At 40.7% G+C, this 24,488-nt stretch overlaps 1 protein-coding gene across 1 annotated transcript; it reads left to right on the plus strand.

Annotated features, from left to right (window-relative positions):
- The first annotated feature begins 1,225 nt into the window (after positions 1-1,225).
- On the plus strand, positions 1,226-24,090 carry LOC101440668 (ovalbumin-like). Its single transcript, XM_058277100.1, has 7 exons — positions 1,226-1,537; positions 9,422-9,604; positions 13,773-13,898; positions 14,559-14,676; positions 17,661-17,803; positions 20,775-20,930; positions 23,695-24,090. Exons 1-7 carry the CDS (start codon positions 1,226-1,228, stop codon positions 24,088-24,090), a joined length of 1,434 nt encoding a protein of 477 aa, XP_058133083.1.
- The last annotated feature ends 398 nt before the right edge of the window (positions 24,091-24,488 follow it).

The raw sequence follows: 24,488 nt of genomic DNA on the forward strand, positions 1-24,488 counted from the left end.
AATATTGTGGAACCCATAAATGTAGCATGAATGAATAAATGTGACATGATCTGAAAGATGTAGAAAACTTTGAGCAAAATATTTAAACCAATGACATGCCACACCTGAAACAACAGCCGTATCTTTCAGGGTCCTTTCTAGGAAGTATAGTTATCTGGTCATGTTTCTTTATCTGCTTATTAACCACAGATCTCTCTAACGTTTTTCTCTTTCTCAGAATTCTTTCTCTATAAGATCCTATCCAGTTCCACGGCTTCTATAATCACTACGACACCATCTATTGCTTAACATTCCAAATTCACAATTGGCTCCTGAATAAGTCTACCTAAATGCCCTACAGTAAAACTATGTCTAAGATCAAACACATTAGCATCCTCCTTAATCTGCTCTACTTTCTCAGCTACCCACTTTTGATTAAAGACCTACTATTGTCAAAAGTATCAGGCTCAGACCTTTTAAGATTAGTTTTGTATTCTCCCTCTTTTTCACGTTGGACCTGCTAACTGGCCTGACCGCTAGAGTGTCTGTTGGCTATCTCCCGTTTCCGCCCTGCCCGCTAGCACTACCCTATATTAGGTTGCATTACTTCTTTAGATGGGTTTTGTATCTGGTCTGCCTGACCCTTGTGACTCTTCTTTCCCTTCTCACTCTTAACACCCAAAGCCATGAAGATGTCCTTCTCTGTTTTCTTCTATGAAGGCCAGTTACCTTCCTAAAGCACAGATCTCAAATCACTCTCTTCAGCACCTCTGGACAGAGTCCCAACCCTCCAGCAGGCATCCACAGCCTTCTATAACTTTACCCTGACCTTTCTGGTTTCTTTTTCCACTCTCCACTGAGGTCTCTAACCTCTAGGCACCCTGTACTAGTGGAAACTCAGATTCACTCTTTCCCTCTTGTTCAGTCTGTGTCCTTTGCCTGGCCTGCCCTCCGCTGTCTTAGCTTAATAATATCCACCCAGTTGTCCAAGAACCTGATCATTTATGTTCTCTGTGGTGACTGCCACTTGGTCCGGCTCACATAATACATTATACACCCTTTTATAAGAGCAGAGCTCAAAAGTTCTGGCTATGTTTTAATGTGTGCTATGTGTGTGTATGTGAGTGTGTGTGTCTTGCTAGATTATAAACTATTTAAGGGCAGGATGTGGCATGTGGGAGGTATCCTTTCATCATTTTAAAAGAATAATTCCCTCACCGTCCTAAGAAAGGAACAAAATCAAACCATGAGTGCAAACACACCGAGGCTTTGGGCAGTCCTGGCTCCCACCTCCAACAGGCTCCTTGAGGATGTCTGTGTTTGCCGAGTCGCCTGCAAAAGCCTATTTAAGGCGAGATCTCTACAGTCAGGGACAGGGCGCTGTTGGATCTTCTGTTTCTCCAGGAGCAGGAAGAAGCTTTTGGCAAGGATCCGTGGTGAAAGGAGGAGCATTATTGCCATCATCTTCACCATCTCCTTCATCATCATCATCATCATCACTGCTCTCTCATTTACAAAACGCTGTCACAGACCTCACCTCAATTTTCGCCACCACCCTGTAAGGTGGAAATTATTTGTTACTATTATCGTTACTCTCATTTCATGAGAAAAATAGGGTTCAGAGAGGTTAGGCTGCTGCGTGAGATGGTGTGTGCTCTTTTCCTCGCGGCCTGCTGCCCTGGACGTAATCCCGGACCTCTCTTGTGCCTTGGTCACACTCAGGGAGCCTGGGACGCGAGCCCCAACATCTCAGAAGGCTCCTGCTTCCCTAGGGGACTTCCTGACTGACCCCGTGTGGCTGAGGACCTCAGGCTTTCCCGGAACACTGCCCTTCTTACACATTCAGGCAGATCCACATCGAGATGGCTGTGTCCTCTTACGTTGGGGTCATTTACACATGGAGGAACGTCACTTGGTCAAATATTATTTCCCCTAATAAACTCCCTGAGACCTTATATAATAATAGTAATAATCATAACAACAGTAACAATAATGGTGGTATAAAGTCTCCTAATAATAAACTCCTAAGCCTGAACTCCTTTTCCAGTCTGCTTCCTTTGTAATTTCTCCCAGCATGCTCTATGTCCCTTCACTGACTGACAAGATTCTACTTATCAACATCACCAGGCAGTATCTGGGTCTTAACTCCCCGGGCAGCTCTCAACACTAGTGCTTCACTTCTGTCCCACAGAAGAATCTAGACTGTGTGAAGATCCATGACTAAAACAGCACTCGCAAACCTAAGCCTCCCTTGAGAAGCCTGCGGCGCCTTCAAGAAGAGAAAGCCAAAGCGGCCTTACCTAAAGAGCAGGTGCCAGGCGAGCGCAGGAACAGGCTCGTCTCCTGAGACGCTGCTGGGCCACGGCGCCTTCCTCCTCCTGTCCCTCGAACCAAACAGGAGCCTCATTGTATTTGAAATGGGAGAACACTTTAGTGAAACTGAAGTGACTCATCTTGCATGAAAGGCTTGAGTTTTATTATTTGCTTGTAATTTAAACAAAGCAGGACCATACACATGGACAACACTGGAGCATGGATGGAAGATGAAGGGAGAAGCAGGGAAAGGGAAGGGCAGAGGGCACAGAAAAGGGACAGAAATTCTTTCCGGAGTTTTTTTAAACAACCCATTTTTAGATAGGAAATTTCCTTTCAAATTCATGGTCTGCTAAGAGTTTGATTCTTATGCTAGCAAGAAAGATCACAACATCCCCTCACAACATAGCAGTGTGTTATGTGCTGTGAAGGCAGGCAGAGGGGTTCTGGGAGCATGAAGCAGGCATTTCTAATTCAGTTCTGGAAGGTCAGGAAGACTTACTGGAGGAAGGGTTGTTTTTAGCTCAGACCTGGAAGAATGAGTAGGGAGAAGCGGAAAGAGAGGGGAAGAGGGTTCTTGTGAGGCCACAGCATGTCCGGAGGCTGAGGTGGGAGGCACGCAGCTCCTCTGACGGCTCTAAGTGTGACCACAGCAGGCAGAGGGTGGAAGGGCAGTGAGAGAGGCCCGGGGAAGAAGGGGCAGGCCACCAAGGCCTTGAACATCAGGTTTGCCTTCAGTCCAAGGTCAGCAGAAGGGCGTTGTATCACCCGTTGTTCCGGTTTGCCTTGGAAGGTGCATCTGCTGATGTGCGAAGGAGGCTGAGCTGTTGTTACAAGACAGTTCATAGCAGCGAAAGCCAGCAGGGGTCCCGCCCGGAGGAAAAGGGGGCCTGGGCCAGATGCAGCATTGGGGGACGGACAGCGGGGCTGAAGTTGAGAGCTTCAGGAGGCGGACTGATGGGCTGGGACTCTGGGATTGACTGAACGTGGGGTAAAGAGGAGGTCTCTCAGGATTCAACGCAGCAGTCTTGAAATGACGGGAACCGCAGCAGGTGGAGCGCAGAGCGGGGATGCCTGCCCAAAGCTAAGGGCTGCGCTGTAGGAGGACCTGTAGGCTGCTGCAAGCTTCCTTTTTTTTTTTTTTTTCAGATGTGAAAGCTCCCTTTGAGAATCAGATTTAGGAGTATTGACTATACATAGATACACATTTATATATGTAATCCTAAATTCTGATATGTCCTGAATCCCATCCATAGATCCCCTAGGTTAAAAACCCCTTCTCTATATCCTTAAATTAGGAAGTTCGGAATGGAAGCCATCCATCATAACACAAAGTAAACCAAGTCCAACTCCTGTGGGGCTAGGGCGCCGGCTCACACACAATGAGGTGCGCCTTTAAACGCTCCTGATGGCTGTCCAGGGCGGTCAGCGGGGACACACGCCCTCTCTCCTACTGTTCATCAGCCTAAGCAGCATCTTTACGGCAAAGACTTTATAGGCAGGAAAAACCAGCAAAGCTAATTATAGCATGGAAGCCAGTGAACAGGCCCAGCCGTCTTTGCAAACAACCATCTCCCTCTCTGAATAGCTATCTACTGAACGACTGACTGTTCTTATTTAAAATGGCTGTTTCTGCTGTCTTTGGGGGGCCAGCATCTATAGAGAACTCAACATCCTGATGAAGTCGAGGGAATTCTTTTTACTTCTGTTAACTCCTCTTCTTTCCTTCTTCCTCCATGAATCCAAAACTTCCTCAGTACTTTAAATGGGAGAATAGAAGTTCTCTAAATACGTTTCTTTGAGGATCTAGAGGAACCTTCAGAAATCCCCAAGTGTTCCTACATAGGTCCTTTAACTACTCAGCAGGTGATACCACATTTCTATGTTCCAGGCTTGCTTGTAGGTTTACGTGTGGTATTGCTTCTTGCAGTGTTTCTTTGAGTTGGGCTGGCTCTCTGAATGAGCAGTTTTCTTGAGAATATAACCCATGCATACAGGATGCCTCTCAGTGACATTATACACTCGTAGGTTATTTCATTTCTTCCGTACCCCTTCTAAGAATTTGAGCAGCAGTGTAACCATTAGGTATTTTCTATTGGCTTGTGTGCTGTTTCCTGTCCATACTCCTTTAGAGTAAAGCCAAACACTGCCCAAACGTCTATTGTGGTGGGTGTTTACCAATTCTCTTTTGTGAAGCACATAGTCCAAGCTTTTACTCATGTGACTACAATAATTTTATAGTATTCATAAATTCGTCATAAAGTTTGACTATTTGGTCCATTTTCTGATATAACTATATTTGGGGGCTGTTTTCACATTTTGCATGTTGGGGTTCATTTTTATAGAAATACAAAGGACCAGAATCCTGCTCTTTTTTCCATTTTACTGCCTTGAGTCTTTTTTCTTCCATTCATTAAATTCTTCTTCCTTTGGATGTATTTGTAATTTGGGCAATGGTTTATTTTTATTTATTTTTCAAAAATAGCTTTTCTGTGTCTTTCTGTGTGTATATGTTTGTGCAATTTGATAAAAAGGGCAAATAGGAGTGCCTGTATTTGACTTTAATTGTATCTAATTAGAGTTAGCTAACAATTTGTTGGGATTCTTTATGTAAAAGGCAATCCCATGTGTTTTTATTTTTAGAGAAAAATACTCTGAAGGCATGGTAATTTAATCAAATGAAGGCAAAACTTCTTAGGGAATCCTAAAGAATAAGTTCAGTCAACTAGAATTCTAATATAAAAAAGTAGCTAAACTTTTCTATAGGTGAATGGAACAGGTACACAGAATCCATCTCTATACTAAATGATTTGAGAAGACTAATCCATTCTCATTGATACAAATAAATAATTTGTAAGTGCCTATGAGCACCTAAGCAGAAATGGTACCAAAATCGAAATCCTCTTTTAATAAGTTTTGTCTCTGTGTGATGAAGTAGACAGAAAGGTGTTAAGTGGCTTCCTAGTGCTTAGTTTCCTCATTTGCAAAATGAGGCATTTGGGCTAGATGAGTGTTTTCCAACTGCAGAGATGGGCCCATCAGAGGGTTGTAAAATCAAGTTAGTGAATTGTGACCACGGTTTTAAAAATGAGATCAACTAGAATAGAAAAGGAAATAGCAGAACGCATCATTTGTAGTAAGGGGGATAATTGCATGAAACTCTTTTCAGTTTGGAACATGCGTTCTGGATCTTACGGTAAAAAGCCTTTCTTAGCTGGGGTTGAAGATCCTTTCCGAGGCTCTTAGGCGCTAATACTCTAAGGCAGGGTGTTCGTCCCTCTGATCTGGGGCACGGTTGATCTGGAGCTTGCTTCCTGTGGGAACTCTGCCCGGAAGTCTGCTGGAGAGGTGCCTGAAACCCTTGCTCAGCAAGGGTAACTCCCTCGCTGGCTGCCTCCAGGCACCGAACCACAGCATTTCTTCCACTGCCGCTCAGTCCAGAGACTAGGGAAAGACGCCTGCCACCGGTTCCCAAGACAAAGGGCACCAGTAATTGGTTGTCATAGCCAGAGGGTGTAGGTAATGCAGACACACACATTACATTTCCCTTGGAAACTCCTAACATATTTTTGTGATTATCAAATGACATTCAGTTATTATACACAACCCATGGCTCTAAATATGTAATTGAAGTTTGGTCCATCTCTTGGGTCACCGTGCAGAGCCAGGGAAGCAGCGTTCCACACAGCCTGCCTTAGAGCACACACGTCAGCTCTAGCCCTGGGTATAAATACACTGTCACTGTACAACAGAAGGAAAAAACGAGCTGTGCCACCAAATCCTGAGAAGGCAGAGAGGAGCAAGTGCCCACAGCTCTGGGCTCACTGAGCAGCACTTTGACCAACCCGACGACAAGGTAGAAATCCAAACACTGAATTTGACCTTCTCTAATGTGACCTTTATAACCGGTGATGATATTAGCATTTCTCAGAATGTATAGGGAAAATTATTTAGCTGTAATAGAAGGAAATGAGGGTAAGAGGCACCATGTGTGAGAGCAAAGGAGGCGAGCAATTAAAGATAAAGCTGTGTGGCCCTCCTTCCAGTAACACATACCCACTGAGTGAGCTTTTGATGGCTTCCAATAGTGTAGACATCAGTTCCTGTCACCAGTCCTTATTCCTAGCTTAAAGTGGGGCCTTGAAAGAAAACAGGACTGAGACTGAAGAAGTCATTTGTTTGGAAATGCCTAGGAGCACCTACTGGGAAATGGTACCAAAATTTAGTCCTTCTTTTAATAAATGTTATCTCTCTATGATAAATTAGACAGAAAGGTACTGGGTATGGAAGCAGAATAAAATTGTTCCCAATCTAGATTTGATGGTTTCTAGCTCTATAGACTTAAGCAAGTCATGTAAACTTGTTGGGTCTTACCTCAGTTTACCCATTTGTATGATTAATTTTGGGACCTGATACTTTCCTTCTCAAATCTGCAACCCTCCTTTGAGTTTTACCCTGATTCCCTGTAAGACCAAAGGAAGATAACATTTATTAAATCACTTTTCGATCCCGAGGCTTTATATTCATTATTGAATTTAACACTCACGATAACCTTGTAAGGTATCTGCTCTTATCCCTATTTTATAAATATAGGTTCAGAGGAGTAAAATTAATTACTCATAAGAATAATGAAAGTTTTTAACAGTAAAAACCCAAGTTTGTTTGATTTTAAAACTCACTGTCACAAAGACCCATGACTGGCTATTTCACCTGACTGAGCCCTCAGCAGAGCAAGCATCGTCCTTGGATTCTGGGGACAGCACGAGAATCATCTGGAATAACTAGAGAGGGTTTTTGGCTGTTGGGTGACCATAAGAACTGCCAGGAGACAAAGCTTCCCGAAAGAGTTGAGTAAGGTGGGTGGGGCAGGGAGTCAACTGGTCAGCCTCTCCGAAACTCTCAGAAACAGGACCTTGCCCGACACTTCTTTTCATTGCCTTGTGACAGTGAACATCATCCGGCCCCTTCCCCCCTTCCCTTCCTCTCCCCACTCCCTTCCCACCTGCCTGTTACCTGACAACCAGGCAACAGAGACAAACTGTGTCTTAGCAGCTTTTATTTCCGCGTTGATGGTGAAAGCAGGTGGTAAAACTTCCGATCCCTGAGACCAGTCAGCCGGGCAGCCAGCCACGCTCTCTCAGCTTGCTTTTCTCAGCTGAGGAATTCGAAAGCCTGCTTCCTTGGAACCACGCCTCAAGGAACCACGCTGGGAACGGTGGCTGCCAGGCCTCCGGATATTGGCAAGACATGATGTGAATTAAATCCCTCAGAAGACAGGATTATGACTTCCTATTAATATTCTCACCCGAATCTGGCAACCTCAAGTTTCTCTTTTCATGCGTTCTTTTAGGAACCTTACCATACTGAGGCTCTTTTCCCTTTTAAAACATGCAGGTAAACCAGGCATTTTCCTAAGACTTTGCTCAAAGTGCTTCATGGCCTATTTAAATCAGATTTATGAAGGGACAGTCATGAGCTTTACCATATACAAAGGACAGCCACACTTTTCACCACCAACACCCATGGTTATTATTCTCTGAGCAGGAGGGGCATGGACGCCTTAGGTCTGAAGAGGACCTCAGTGGCACACACAGCATCCCCACAGATATCTGTCTCTTGGGTTTGTGGTGGGAATTAAATACAAAAAGTATATGGAAGCTCCTGGCTCAGAGCAGACACCGAGTACATTTTCTTTTTCCCTGGAGGCAGGACAGGCAGACTTGAGCATTTGAGGCACAGCAGTGGGTACCCTGGATTTACCTCAGTTCCTCTGAGGCACTGCATTTGCATAAATGGCAGACGTGGTGGGAGAATCCCAACAATTCAACTATCTTAGTGGAAGCACCTTGAGGTATCTCTAGTGCTCTACAAGACGGCACTCAACTACCAAAAAACAGACTTGCAGCCTCCTGTATCCAAAACGCTGACTTGGTTTCCGAGGCAGGGCCAGGACTAGAGTACAGCAAACAAGGCTCTGGGCAGCAAACTTTAAGGAGGTCAAATACCGTTGAGTGAGTATCTCATCCTAGTTTGTACCTTAGCGCCTTGCCCCATCCTAGGCCTAGCAAATCCCAAAGGCCTTAGAGCCCACATTCGTTCTTTGGAATAACCAGCCACCGGGAGGGGCGATGCAGGACATGGTGCCATAGACCATGGGTTCCCACCACCTGATTTCACCTGGCACTGATTTCAGTGCCAGGCACAAGTGGAAGAAGAAATGCAGAAGATTCCAAGTTATCCCCAGACCCGAGCACAGTGCTTTTTGCAAAGGAGGATTTAGGGAAGGAAGGAAGGAAGGTGAGAGAGAGGAAGGAAGGATGGAGGGAAGGAGGAAAGGAAGGGAGGGAGGAAGGAAGGAAGGAAAAAAGGGAGGAAAGGTGGGTCTTTTGTCCTGAAATTATCTTCTTACATGACTTTGGACTTGCTCCTTTCAAGACGATCAAACCTCTAACTTCCTTCATTATATTTCTTCTCCCTCTTAAAAATACATAATAAGAAAAGCACTCTCCACTATAGATACTGATGCTGCTGCCAATCCACACTAAGGAGATGTGCACTTTGAGATGTTTTTCCAGTGGTAGGAGTGGATTTTGGCTAGTGTGGCCTTACTCTCTTGCTCGGCCTGTTTTGTGTACTTTGTAAGACTCACTGGGGTCATGTGCCTTTTGGATTAAAAACTATAACCTTGTCCTTTTTCTCATTTTCTTAATCAAGTGAACTGACCTAACCAACAATAACAACAACAACAATAAAAACAATAACCACTGCTGTGGTGTTTGCCCACTAAATGCAGACACTCTCCTGGGCACATACAAACATTATTCAATTTAATCCTCATGATACTCACTCCTATCAGGAAGTTTTTGGTCAACCACTTTTGCACAAAAGGAAACAGAGGACAGGAAAAGTTGAGTAACTGAAGCAGGGTCATATAAAATTAGAATGTGGCAGAGTCGGAAATGCGTTTGATTCCAAAAAGTGGGTTCTTTTTGTTTTCATAAAACACCTCCTTGAGCATTTAGTTTTCACAAAATAGAAGTAACCCTTGACTTAGTTTGAAATAAACTGCTAACTAGTGGTGTTTTGACCTATGTTTTTGCTGTTATTAATATGTGCTTTTGCTTTCCAGACACCAGGTAGAGAAATGGGCTTGCTCAGTGCAGCAAGCACACAGTTCTGCCTTGACGTCTTCAAGGAAATGAGTCAGGACCACACAACAGAGAATATCATCTTTTCTCCCTTGAGTCTCCTGTCCACCCTGATCATGGTACTCCTGGGGGCCAGAGGCGAGACTGCAACTCAGATGGAAAAGGTACCGCACAGATGTACTTGCAACACTGTCTAGAAGACAATCAAGTGACAATTTCAAGCACCATCTTGTTACAGAGATTTCATACACACCCTCTCTGTAAGCACAAAAGAATGTCTGCCTTCACTTAAGGTTACTTATGAATTTGCCTTTTTCCGAACGGGGTGCAAAAGGCAAGAGTTCATCTAGCTCTATGCTGAGGGGTAGGGGAGAAGGGGCACAGCAGAGCCCTGAACAGCTAGAAACATTCAGTGAGGCCAACCTGGCTCATGCCAACCTGGGAGTCCCCACGTATGAGCCCCCGTCTGCATTCTGAGCTTTCCAGGACCTTCCTGCTGTGGACGAGTGGTCCCACAGCACTCCCCCAATTCAAGACCTTTTAACATCCTCCCCGATGACACTCACTTCTTATGTGTTCTGTTTTCTCAAAATAGAATCCTTTGCTCAGGGAAATGAAAGTAATCTGCTTTAAGACACACATGGATAATAAGGATGAATTCTAGTGTTCTGGCTTGTGCTAACTTGTGTTCTGTGCATAGTAAAAGTCCAGTGCCTCCAGCACCTGGCACTTAGACGCTTTCAAAAACTGTTTTGACTTTTGACTAAATAGCTGTCAATTGAATAAATGAAAAACTGTTCTGTGCATAGTAAAAGTCCAGTGCCTCCAGCACCCAGCACTTAAGATTCTTTCAAAACCTGTTTTGACTTTTGACTAAATAGCTGTCAATTGAATAAACGAAAAATATGGATCACATAAGGGACATTTCACAGGCCCTCTACTCTTGAAGGGTTTATAATCTAAGTAAGAATAATTCTGCACCATTCCATTTCCAAGGGGATCACCAATGCTTTAAGTGTGCTGAGAATTTCAGGTTAGTGGAAGACTTATTTCTAGGTAGGGATCTTTCCACATGCCTTGATCATCTCTCAGCTTATTTCAGGGGGGTGGACTATTAATTAGTGGAATAAGGTTTCCCTCAGTTCAAGGATTTAACCTGGAAATGAATTTGCAAAGCTAGAACCCAACTCTGAATTTAACATTATTTTTAAATGCAAGAAAAAAATAAATGTAAAAGCTCTTGTGTTCAATCTCCTGCAGCGGGGGAGATGGGTCCTATGTGTCTTACCCAAAAAAGTTGTTCAACAAATACGTGTTTGTGAAGATGGAGACATCATTAAGAAGAAGGAAGCTGGGGGATCTTTGCAAGTGATCTTGGAAAGAGGACATGTAGGATACCTCCTCCCTCTCCCTGGCTGTTGGCTCCACCTTCACTAGCTCATGCCCCAGGTTATACAACAAGAGGGACAGCCTGGCCTCTGTGCTGAGAGCAGAGTTGGGCCAAAAGACTCTAGAGTGGAAATAATTCTTGGTCCCTTCTGACACCCAAGCAGTGTGAGTTAGAAGAGAACGAAAAACGATTTTTACCCCACTGCTTGTGGTACAGAACGGAAAAAAGTCCTTCATCTTTTCATACTCTTTATGGTTCTCTCCTACAATACTCTCTGACAATGTGCTTCTTTGATGATGAGGACAAGTTGAAGCAAAGCCCGTGGGGTGCCATTCACTCAATGTCCTTGTAAAAGTCATGAAATTCCAACTCTCCACTCTGTGCTAAAAATCTCATCTGTGACACAGCAGGCCAGAGTTTGGTTGTTCAATTGGTTGGAAGTCCTGCAATAAGGCAGAACTGGATGTGAAGTAGCTTAGTAACAAACTTTCAGATAGCTTCAAATATTAGAAAGTTCTTCTTTGCCTTGAGCTATAAGTCTACCTCTCCATCACCATTGTTTCTTTATCGTTTTCCAGCTCTTGAAAGCCACAGAAAAAAAGTTAATAAACCCTTTTCCATGTATATTTTAAGAGTGTTAATATTTGCTCTGTATCTACTGTCTCTTTATCCTATTTCTGCTCTCAAACCACAAAACAACATGTTAAACCACTCACCTTTCAAATATTTAATGAAGGTCTTAGGAAATTAAGGCTATGTCTCAACTAAGTTAGTAAGTTGCCTTGTGACTACAGGACTAGAGGAAATGTACTAAATCTTCCTGGATGAAATAATGGAAGATGCTGGAATTTCAAAAGGATACTGTAAACATCAAATCAGATAATATTTGTGAAAGTAATTTAAAAATAATTACCTATTATATGAATCCAGACCATTATTTTTGTGTGCTTAGTTAGTGACCAATGATATTAACTGCCTGAAAATTATATTAAGATTCATTCATTTATCCACACAACCATTCATTTTACCTTCCACAAATAACTTTGGGGTTCTTAATTATTTTCAAAACTGGAAATGCAGAGATAAACAAAATTAAGTGACAATACAAATGAAAGAGAGCATGAATTGATTTTAAAATACATTTTTAAACTTTCAGCTAAAATTCTATTATAAAGGTAAACATACATCTATGAGTTAATGCCTACACCCTATCTCTAACCCTCAGATTCCCACCTAAGAGCATTTAAAAGATTTTGTTTTACAAACTCACTTTTACTCTTTGCAATAACATTACTTCATTTTTAAATGAGGAGCCAAACTAAGAAGCAGATGAGCCCAGGGAGGAATGAATTATAGAGAGCTCTTGAAAGTATAAAGAGCATAGCTTTTATAGCAAGTGAATGGTTTGCTATGTCACCTTCTGTTCCTTTGGAGTAGCCTTTGCATGGTCTTTGAAAAAAGTTCTGTGTTTACCATTGTAGGTTCTCCACTTGAACGAATTAACAAGGACGGGAGATTCTTCAAATACAAAGGTAGCTACAAAGTTCCTGCTTTCCTTTTTCAATTCTCTTATGGCAGTGCGTTATAAAGAGCACAGGTTAAAGAAAAGCGAGTATTTCTTCTGGACCTTCTTGGACTCTAGAATAGAGACACATACAAACTCCTCCACAGGCTGTTGTAAAGGCATTAATCCCTTTGATATTTGGAAACAAGGGGTGACAAAATGACAAATGTAAAAAAATTGAGCTAAAGAGAACTAGTCTCTAAGAGGAAGCCTTCTGTCCCTTGAGCAGAAGTACCAAAGAGGGGTTATCCTCAAGGAGATCTCATGACAGAACCCCAAAAGCTACCCAGAGAGGTGACACATACAATGTACTTTGAGCAGTGCCTGGAGCATCGGGAGTGCTCAAAGATAAGAGCTGCGCATTTTCTTTTATTGAAGATCAAAAAGCAGGAATGTTAAAAAACACACAAATAAACCATTTTTTAAAAATGTACCTTCATCAGGAAGCAGAGGGGCTCAAGTTAGGCGTCTGCCTCCCACATGGGAGGACCCGGGTTCAGTTCCCAGAGCATCTTAGAGAAGATGAGCAAGATGGTGAGCTGATGCAACAAGTGACACAACAAGATGAGGCAACAAGCAGACATAATGAGCAACATAACCAACAGGGAGTGGATGTGGCTCAAGCAATTGGGCATACCTCTCCCACGTGGGAAGTCCTCGGTTTGGTCTGGTGCCTCCAAAAAAGAAGACAAGCAATCACAGAGAGCACACAACAAGCAGACAGCAAGTGCAAACAATGAGGTGGGGGAGAAGTAAAAAAAATAAATCTCAAAAAAAAAAGTATGTTTATAAGGGTGGTTTCTCTTTATGAGTTTTATTGTTGTGCATTTCCAAGTTGGAAGTTTTTAGGGAAAACAAGTAATGTGTACCTTCACTAGTCTAAGGCAGTCTGCAGCTTCCCAGGTGTGGCCTCTTCCACTCTGCGGTGGGGCTACCAGGACTAAAAACTTCATTACCCAGAATTCTTATTTATGACAAACTCTAGTAAGGATATTTTTTTCCTGATGCCAACTGCTCTAAATGCCAACTGCACATCAGCATAGTGGGCTCTGGGCTGGTCTTCACTGAATTGTGTTGAAGGAGACAGGGCAAGTTTGACCGGGGCTGAGTTGTGCCTCACACCCGTGATTGTGTGTATGATAATTTGCTATTGTGGCTGTTTTCCAATTATGATTAGATTGTCAGACTACACATTTTGGTGGCAGGTAAGAGTCTCAGCATGCACAAATGGTAGAATGAGTGGCTTTGATTTATTTTTTCTGAAATAGAATGTCCTAATGCAAACTGAAGAATATCTTATCTAACCTCAGCTGATACATGTTGATAGGCAACAGGTAATGCAACCCCCGTTTTCAAGCATTTTCTAACTACATTTTAGTGTGATCAAGATACAGGAGTCCATTCACACCTTCAAGCACTCCTTTCTGAGATTAGCAAGTCCAGCAGCCGCCAACTGCACATGGCCAGTGGAATGTTTGCAGACAAAGCCCACCACTTTCTCCCGGTGAGTTCAAAGAAAACCAATTTCGAAAAGTAAAGCAGAAGGCTTTCCTTTCTGTCCTTACTCTATTCTAGTAATGTATGTGCTATAAAAACTGTAGGAAAATAAAAACAATATATAGGCATATTATATATAGAATAGTGTAGATTTTAAAATTCAGATAGAAAAATACAAAAGGGTTTAGGATTCTTATTTGCAGATGCTAGTTTGTAACAAGTTTAATCATGTTTCAGAAGGGCCGAGCTGAAGCATAAAAGGCATTTTTTACATACTTTATGATTAAAAGCAACAATAACAAACAAGATTTTGATATCAGTAGTAAGGGAAATTGATATCTTGAAAGTCCAGACTTAGGATTCTAATTATCTTAAGTCTAATTATTTTAATTATGCATTTATGGGTATAAGGTACACTCTTTGGGGCTAAAAAGAAAAAGATATATCCTTGTCATTGAAAAAATATCTTCTAGTAATTTGTACATTTTACTTAAATATTTGCCTCAAACATGAGAAAGGTATATATTTTTATTAATTGGCCTAGTCCTGAGTAATGGTATTTTATATATGCCTGCCTCTATTTACACATAATTCTACCATGTATGGTCTAAATGTGTTAAAATCATAATTTACTTATGTCTTTTCTTTGTCTAACGCTCATTTATAGAAATATTTAGACTGTATTGAGCAATTTTATAAACTGAAGCCTGAAAATATAGATTTCAGAAATAATATAGAAGAAGCCAAAATGCAGATTAATGACTGGGTTGAAAACAAGACAAAAGGTAAGAGGATACCAAGGACTGCCTCTCCTCCTTCTCCTTCTCCCTTTACTTCCTCTTTATTTTTTGAGGCATCATTTATAGTGAGTGAAATGTTCAACTTTTTAACCAGTTCTGTCAGTTTGGATAAACGTATATCAAGCTGTGGAACATTTCCGTCACCCTAGAAATTTCCTTCATGCCTCTCCCAATCACCTGCCTCCAACCAATCTCGAATCAGACTTCTATTATCATAGGTTCATTTTGTTTATTTTAAAATTTCTTAATGCATGGAATACTATAGTATGTACTTATTTTGTGTCCTGCTGTTTTCACTGTGTTTCCAAATTTCCTCTGCTTATAAGGACTTCAGTCATATTGGATTAAGGTCCATCTTGATTCAGTTTATTCTCACCTTAACTAATAGAAACTTTGAAGATCCTATTAACAAACGAGTTAACATCCAAAGGATCAGAAGTTAGGACTTGAACATGTGTATGGGGGACGAGATCCAATCCATAGTAGGGCTGTAAATCATTTTCATTTAACTATTTTAGTGGTGGGTGGTTTTAATTTATATTTCCTTGATGATTAATATTGAGCAACTTATTTTTATCCATACATCTTTATTTGTGAAGCATCTGATCAAATCAGTTGCCCATTTTCCAGTTGGGTTGTTTTCTTTGTATTATGGAGTTGCAGGAATTCTTTACGTATTCTGGACACAAATATTTTGTCAGATGCAAATGTTGTGAATATTTTTTCTCTCAGTTCTTGTTTGCTTGATGGTATTTTTGATGAGCAGAAGTTTTTAATTTTAATGAAGTGCAATTTATCCATTGTTTAATGGTTTGTGCTTACCCCAAGGTCACAAAAATATTCTCAGGTTTCTTCTAATCCTTTTAATGTTTTCATTTAAAATTAATCCATCTTGATTTGACTTTAGTGTAGAGTGGGAGATAGGAGTGGAGGTTCTTCCCACCCCCCCAACCCATAGAAATAATCAATTATTTCAGCACCATTTGTGAGGATCCAATGGCTTTTTCATAGCCATAAAAAGAAAATCCAAGACGTAGTCTTGTTAATTTTCTTCATGAGAAAATTTATTTACTCTTGAGAAGTGTGGAGATTTGAAGAACAGAAAACCTTTTTTCTGTAACTTTCCCAATTATCCCCTTTGCCTGATGTTAGCAGAAAATCATTTCTGATAAGAGCAACAATCTGTAAAACCACCCATTCAAATAGTCATTGTTTTCAGCAAAAGTGGTCTAGGAGAGGAATCGCAGGAAAGTTAGACATTAGTGGTTAATGTGCTAGTAATGATAAACAGCTCCTTAGATGGGTTACTTATTCAAGTTATTTAAATGAATCGTTTCTTAACTTCAACAGGATACCTAATTTTCAAGACTCCTTTCCCTATCTGCAGAATAGCAACACTAAGTAGTTGTATGCCCCATACCCTACATCACACTATTCCAAGTGTTTTATGCCTATGATCTATACCTACTCCAAAATACTATAAATTAGCACTACTATTATTCTTACTTTATAATGAAGCAACTGAGGCCTAGAAAGTTTAACTCAATCAAGTTCACATACTTATCAGCTGTAGAGCCATTTTTGAGCTCCAGATTTCATATTTTTAATATTAGGCCTTCTGGTTCATGGGGAAGATATAGAAGAAATCAGGTACTTTCTCACTTAGGGAAAATCTCACCATATCAAGTGGCTGAGAGCTAATTCATTTTTTAAAAATAACTGCATAAAATTTATGTTGCAGCTGGATCATTATTTATCAAGTTATATTAAAATGTTTTCATCAGTATAATTTATGCTGGAATGAGCATATTTTATAGATATTTAGATTTTTTATCAATTTCCTTATGTATAATAGCTTTTTAATATATATCTTTTTCATAGACATACATGTATACTATTCTTTTGTATTGGTAAACTCTGTTGGCCAGATTCTTAGGAGTGAATATTCTCTCTCAGTCTGTGTAGTATATTTATAGAAGATGTAAATGAAGGGTATTTATATAATTTAAATAAAAATTGTAGGATCATTTTGTAAAAGACTTAAGTAATTCACATTTTCAATGGAAATGTATTATTAAAAATAGTTTGTTGTGCATTCTGACTATAGTACATGTTACCTTTTATTTAAGTTTTTCACTCTTCTGAAAATGTAAAGTAATATCCTGCTATTAATTTCATTTGCATTTCACAGACTACCAGAGAATAAGAGCATATTTCTATATGATTGCTATTCATTTGATTCTGCTCTTTTCTGCATTGCCTATTCATTTCCTCTATTTTTCCATTGTGTTGTTTAATCCCATCCTTATAAATTTGTCAGAACTCATTGCATATTATAGATACTAAGTTTTGTCTTATGCCTTGCAAACATATTTACATATCTGTTATTTCCCCTTAATATGAAGTTCTTTTCTTGCCATACACAGTTTAAATTTTTATAGTCAAAATCGACTATCTTTTCCTCTATAGCCTGTAGGTGTCCAGAATTGTTGAAGAAGGTCCTCCTCACACTAAGACTGTACATATGAGAAAACATGGTAGATTTTCTCGGAAGATCTCTATTGTCCTTTCTTTCACTTTTAATTTTTGCTGTATCTGTAATCCAAATTATTATTAGTGCAGTTATTTTACCACATGTAGAGTAACAAAGATTATTAACAGTACAGTGTTTATTAATAAGACAAGAAAATTTAATCAACAATTTTTTATATTGTCATAAAATAGGCAGATGGACTCTGCCCTGAATTTGTTTTCTTCTGTCCACTGCACTCTTCATCTATTGAAGAATTGTGAATGCTTTATGTATTTTTCTGAAGGTCTTTTTGGCTATTTGAATGTCAGTTACTACTTTTGTGTTATGCCAATTCAAAAGTGAATCTAAAACAAAAATCAAAACCAGTGAAAATAGTTCATATTCCATGGATGGTTACACACTGATCATATGCTTTCCTATGTTTCCTTTCCCAAAGGTGAAATCAAGGACCTCTTATCACCCAACATTCTCACATCTTCTGATCAGCTGGTGCTGGTCAACGCCATCTCCTTCAGAGGGATCTGGAAGCACTCATTTCAGAGAGACCAAACCAAATCAATGGTTTTCAGGATGGATGAGGTAGCTTCATGTCTTTGTTTTTCTCTTAAAGATAATCCTAAAAATTGATGTCCTTAAAATATGTTAAATTATTTCTGGCCTTAAGGAGACAAATTAATTTCCAAATGTACAGCCTAGCTACATATTTAACAATGAGAAGAATTGGATTTATCAGAAATTTATTGTGTGGTTGAATTTTTCTTTTAAATTCTCCATAGTATTTTAACCCTGTTTAAAAGTAGGGACGTGTTATTTTAGCAATGTTTTTGTATAATTAAAAACTTATGTATGGGAAGAGGATGTAGCTCAATTGATAAGAGTGTCTGCCTATATAGGCAGTCCAGGGTTCAAACGCAGGGCCTCCTGACTTATATGGAGAGCTGGCCCATGTACAGTGCTGCTGTGTGCAAGGAGTGCCGTGCTACGCAGGGGTGTCCCATGCACAAGGTGTGCACCCCGCAAGGAGAGCCACCCTGCACGAAAAGTGCAGCCCACCCAGGAGTGGTGCTGCACACATGGAGAGCTGATGCAGCAGGATAACATAATAAAAAAGAGACACAGATTCCTGTGCCACCTGACAAGAATGCAGGAGTGGGGGGGGGGGGGGGAAGGGGAGAGAAATAAATAAAATAAATCTTTAAAAAAAACTTATGTAAAGTATAAACTTTGAAAAGGTTTAAAGTAGTTTCAGGGTTAGGGCTAAGCTTAAACCATTATGAAGCCATTTCTTATTGCAAAAAAGAAAGTCAAATGATGGAGAATAACTATAATATTAAGACGTACTCATGAAATTAACAGGCAGATCATTTATAAAATTTGTGTAATCTCCTTAAGAAGCAAAAAATATTAGTTTCCTAAGACTGCCATAACAAATTGCCACAAATTGGGGGACTTAAAACAACAGAAATGTATTCTCTCAAGGTTCAGAAATCCAGAAGTCTGTGATCAAGGTGTTGACAGAGTTGCTTCCTTCTGGAGGCTCTGAGGGAGAATGTTTCACGCCTGTCTCCCAGCTTCTGGTAATCGCTAACCATCCTTGGCATTCCTTGGCTTGTAGCCACATCGTCCAATCTGTCTCTATCTCCAATGTCATGCACTTCTCTGTGCCTCTTCTTTTAAGGACACCATTATTGGGTTCTTGGCCCACTCTATTGGAGTATGACCTCCTCTTGACTTAACCCATCACATATGCAAAGACCCTATTTTCAAATGAAGCCTCAGCCTGAGGTTCTCAGTGGATGTGAATTTGGAGGGGTGGGAGGAGACTATTCAACCTAGTACACAAAGCAAAACTGGTAAACAAGAGCCACAGTCAGAATAACAGGTTCCAGGGCTGCTGCCCTTCTACCATCCAACTCCTTTTCTCAGTGTCCCACAGTGTCCTAAATATTAGGCTGCAACCCAAATAAGTCATGCTATTTAGTAAGATAGTCCCTATGTTATCAAATGTATATACTCTAGCCTACCAAGAAATGCTTGAAATTATAGATAAATTTAAAATTGGTAGGGAAGCAGATTTGGCCCAATGGATAGGGCTACCTACCACATAGGAGGTCCAGGGTTCCAACCCAGGGCCTCCTGACCTGTGTAGTGAACTGGCCCCACACAGTGCTGATGCGCACAAGGGGTGCCCTGCCATGCAGGGGTGTCCCCCACGTAGGGAAGCCCCCCACACCCCCACACATGGAGTGCATCCTGTAAGGAAAGCTGCCCAGTGCGATAAAAGTGTAGCCCACCCAGGATGGCACTGAACACACAGAGAGCTGATGCAGCAAGATGACACAACAAAAAGAGACACAGATTCCGGGTGCCACTGACAAGAATCCAAGCGGACACAGAAGAACACACAGCAAGTGGACAGAGAGAGCAGACAACTGGGGGGGGGGGGGGGGGGGGGAGAGGGGCAGGACAGGGGAAGGGGAGAGAAATAAATAAAAAATAAATCTTTAAAAGAAAAATAAAAAAATAAAAAAATTGGTTATAGTCAAGTATAAAAATAGAGAGGTTATATATTTCTGAATAAATACTTTTCACATAAAATAGTCTATCTTTCCAAAGAAACTTGCCATCAGATTTTGAGGTCATGAAATAAATAATGAAAGTATGTATTTTTAATAGCCATGTTTTTAAAAATGTAGATTCCAGGGCCACTTTACTGGAGAGTCTGGGTTACAAGTAAGGCTCAAGTATATGTATTTTTAAATAGCCTCCCCAGGACCTTCCAAGGATGAACCCAGTGTGGGGACCATAGTATATGGAAAATGGGGTGCATATTTCATCAGGATTTATGGAGAGATAGATACCTGAAGGGGTTAAGCGCACCCCAAAGCAAACAGATTTGAGAGAGGAAAGAGCTGATTTTGTTTGTCAGTAAAATCTGGTCAATTTGGCTTACATACACAGTGAAGCTATTTGCTACAGACATCTTTAAACTCTTAACTAGCATTTCAAAGAGGAAAACATAAAATACGATTATGGCTGTAATTAAATTTCCTTAAAATGTTAGCTTCATCATGTGGACATACATTCATTTTGACTCAGCTTGTATTTTGTTATATCTTTAGCCATCTTGTAACTCCGAAGATGACTAGAATCAGTCCAATGCTGAGATTAACTGAGCTGGAGTGATTTCTAAATTATGTTCTTGCAAGGACCTATTTGAACTTGAAAAATGGTTGTCCTGATAAGATCTTATGGTGTGCATATTTCTCAGCCGTTTGAAGTGAATGAACTGCTTCTGGGCATCAAAATCTACTCTGAATAAAAATAATATATTGGGAGAGGGAAACACTCTGTACTTTAGTGGTTACTTTGTTTAGGCTTGCCCTCCCTTTAAGTCATCACAATAATGATCGATCATAGCTATTTCTTGGATTTTTGTTACCCATGTGGACAATCTTGGAGAAAGGATGTTGATGTAAATTTTTCATGCCTTCAATGAAAAACTAAAAATGGAATTGGCCTTGTCACATCACTACTTCTACTTTTGTAGTCCCAGAGCAAACCTGTGCAGATGATGCGGCTGCAGGGCCACTTTAAACTGGGCTCCCTCGAGGAGCCCCGGGTGCAGGTCCTTGAGATGACCAACGCGGAGGATCATCTGAGTATGATCATCATCCTACCCAGCGAGGATGTCGGCCTGGGCCAGGTAAACCACTGTGCCTTTGCAGCCACGGCCTCCAGAGAAAGGCCCTGGGCTTGAGAATTACCCAGGCAGAATGCTTGAGGACTTAAAAATAACTCCTTATACCATCACTTAACTAGTTTATGTCCTTTTAAAAAAATGACCAGGACCCCAAGGCAAGGTTAAGTCAATGCCTGCACACTAGGATATACTACTTGTAATTGTAAAACTTTTAGGTTTTCAAAGCACAATCGCATGCGTTTTTTTCTTTCTGTCCTCACAGGGTTTGGTGGTGGTTGTTGATTTAAGAGTACTTTTTACATATTACATATCGACACCTCTTTCAAATCAGCTGCTAACCAACTAACTCTTTTTCCACCAACACCCAACAGGTAGACTTGATCCTCAGTCATTTTCCCCTGTGCTGTTACTTTCCTGTGTCCCACGGACCGCCCTCCATCCTTCCACCCCGTTTCATGTTGTGTGTTCTTGCTCTGGGTGTTGGTATGGATTTAACAATTCCTCCACAATTTTCCTTAAATCCCCATCTCTCCGTCTTTTATTCTGTCTTTTTGACTTGTCTGAGTCTAGCGCCCCTCCCACTGTTTGTCTCCAGCTAAGGACTTCCCCTCCCCTTCACCCTTTCTTCACCCTTGGTTGCAAAGCTCCTTACTAATCTTGTGAGGCCGGTTAGGCCACCCTGGTAGCCCATTTGACAGAGGAAGGAACCTGTAGGCCAAGCTATCATATGATTTGCTCAAGATTTCATAGCAATTTAGGTCCATGACATCTTTAAAGCCCATTCTCTTTAGCCTATTCCAGGTGTCAACATGCCTGCTCGAGTCCCTCAGGCTGTGGCTGAACATCAGAATGGTGGCTCATGTTTAAAAATAGGTATAGTTAGTAAAAGCAAATAAACAAAGTAGAAATAGCATAATTCCTACAGGCTGTGAAGAAAAATTAAAGGAGATGGGATAGAAGGTGATGTGTTTGGGAGCCAAAATTTTACATAGTTTAATCAAAGAAAATCTCTGAGGAAAATGAAATTTAAGTTCTTTTTGCCAATTAATAATTATTAATGCTAGATATAATTATGGTTAATATAGGCTTCCTTTCTCATGGCTAGACAGTGCAAGCACACCAAATTAGTAGGTGGCAAAACTGGAATCCATTATTGTGCCATAAGCTCTTTGTAGAAACTTGTCATCATTTAACCTCCCCAGACCTCAGTTATTTTATCCACACAATGAAGAGATTAAAGGAAATGATTTCTAAGGTAACTTTTAGCTCTTAAATTTTATGATCTTATGAAAGGTCAAGGAAATGCCATCCATCTAACACAAGCCACACGATTACACTAACCACACTGTGGCTGAACTTTGCTCTACTTGACTTGTGTTATGAAAATGGAATATTACAGAACAAAGTTAAGTTCTCTGCAAAGCAGGCAACTTCTAAAGTGCAATTACAATGAAATAATGGCCTCATATGTCAATGGGGAAGAGTGAGGGTGGAGGGTGGAGGTGTCTAGGTCATTACAGCTGCCTAATTTTCTCTTGTTAGAATGCCTAAAAATGGTTTGCCACTGTGGAGGAGGACTGTCACCCATAAATGACATGTGTTGAAGATTGTTACTCAATGGTATATGGTGCATGTCAATGCCATGCCAAAAAATATATATATATATATATATTTTTTTTTTTTTGCTTAAGATTGCATTTTGTTTAAGTTGGTGTCGAAGGTATCCACTTCCCAATAGATTTCATTCCCCAAATAATCTAAATGAGTCACTGCCAACATGAACCTCCTCCCAGTGAGGACAACCAGAATGTGGAGAAGCCAGAAATGATGCCATGTGGGGAGTGACAGGGAGAATGGCAGTGATTTACGGAGGATACAATTGTACTAAAATATTTGGTTACCATATGGAAGAAGGGATGGACTCACTCTGTGTGGTTCCCAGAGTGAGAACTGAAACTGATAGTTGGAAATTGCAGGGAAACAGATTTCTGCTAGAAATGAGAAAAGCCTTTATTGCAAGCTGAGCAGTACAACCACAGAGCTAGGTCATTTTATAAAGAAGGAGGCCCTGGCATAAGAACTTCTCAAGCAGAGGCTTCTTTGGTGTCACAAATGCTGTATGAGGTCCTCCTCTAAGGTCTCTTTCAAATGTAAGATTATTTGAGTCTAATGATCTAGAAATGTTACTTTGATATAAAATTTGGTCTCTATGAATATCTAATGCAAATGTTGGCTTGCATTGAAGTAGGAAATTATATCAATCAGACTAGAATCTATGTTGTCAGGTGGGAAAAGCTCAGGTTCCAGAGGTATACTATAGGCTTTTAAGGAAGCCAATGATCATCATTTTCACATCATCATTATCATTAGTATTAATTATTATTAATTAGCAAGAGAAAAGGGTAGGCACATACAAAGTAGGCAATTATAATGCAGAAGTTGTACAGTCTTTAGAAGGATCACGAAAGGGAGAGAAGTTCCCCATGGTGACCTGTTTTTCCCAAGAGACTCTTGGCCGGTGTGCCCAGGTATGATAGATTCCCAGGCCCTGGGCTTGGGGCTGCAGTCCTTGCACATGTTTTCCCTCCCACCACTAACTCTGATGTGTCAGGCACAGTGCTTACACTCTGCTTTCCAAACCGACAATGAGAAGGAGCTTTCTCCATTCACAACTTTGCCTCCAGCCCTTATAATGTTTCATACTGGCCTAAGTTATTTTCTTCAAAGACAATTGTTCATATCTTACTTTCTGCCTGCTTTCCCACAGGTTACCAAAGAAATCACGTATGAGAAACTGAAACACTGGATCAGCTCAGCCGACATGAAAGACACGGCGGTGGATCTGCACCTGCCCCGGCTCCAGCTTGAAGAGGTCCATGAAGATGTCACTTTGATATTGGTGGCTTTGGGAATGGCTGATGTCTTTGACAACTCGCTGGCTGACCTGTCTGGTGTAGCCACAGGAGGAGGCCTTGTGGTCTCCAAGATAATCCATCGGGCCAGGCTGGAGCTTATTGAGGATGGTTTGGAGTCAGCACTTACCAACCAAACCAGTGAAGTAGAAGATCCTGTCCTCTTGAAGGTGGACCATCCTTTCCTCTTCCTTGTCCAACACAGGGAAACTGAGATGATTCTTTTCTATGGCAGAGTCACCACACCTTAAGGAAGGGAATGAATTAATACTCAAGTAACTTCCTGCTTTATCACATTAGCTGGATTTTGGGGGCTTGTAGAATTCATGCAGATTAAAGGAATAACCAAGATCCTCATCAATGTTTTTGTTTCTTTTTTTTTTTAAAGTGCTTTATGTTTATTAATTAATTTAACCCTCTCAATTAACCATAATAGAATGATTTATCTCATTTTAAAGATGAGGAAATGATGGCACAAGGTTTACTGAAACCTAGGCAGTCTTGATTCAAGCCCACGCTCTTGACCATTATGCTTTTCTACTTGTGAAACTGCCTCTCCAATGGCTATTTTGTTCATGTGGATTCCTGGGTTGCTTCTTTTTAAATAGAACAAAAAAATAAAAAATTGTTTATATATTTATTTATTTTA

This window comes from Dasypus novemcinctus, chromosome 16 (genome assembly GCF_030445035.2).
Source record: "Dasypus novemcinctus isolate mDasNov1 chromosome 16, mDasNov1.1.hap2, whole genome shotgun sequence".
In the NCBI taxonomy this organism is placed as follows: Eukaryota; Metazoa; Chordata; class Mammalia; order Cingulata; family Dasypodidae; genus Dasypus; species Dasypus novemcinctus.

Coding starts and splice junctions, on each gene's coding strand:
- LOC101440668 (XM_058277100.1), top strand. CDS start 1,226: ATGAGTGCAAACACACCGAGGCTTTGGGCAGTCCTGGCTCCCACCTCC. Junction 14,677..17,660: donor GGTTGAAAACAAGACAAAAG/GTAAGAGGATAC, acceptor CCTTTCCCAAAG/GTGAAATCAAGGACCTCTTA. Junction 20,931..23,694: donor AGGATGTCGGCCTGGGCCAG/GTAAACCACTGT, acceptor GCTTTCCCACAG/GTTACCAAAGAAATCACGTA.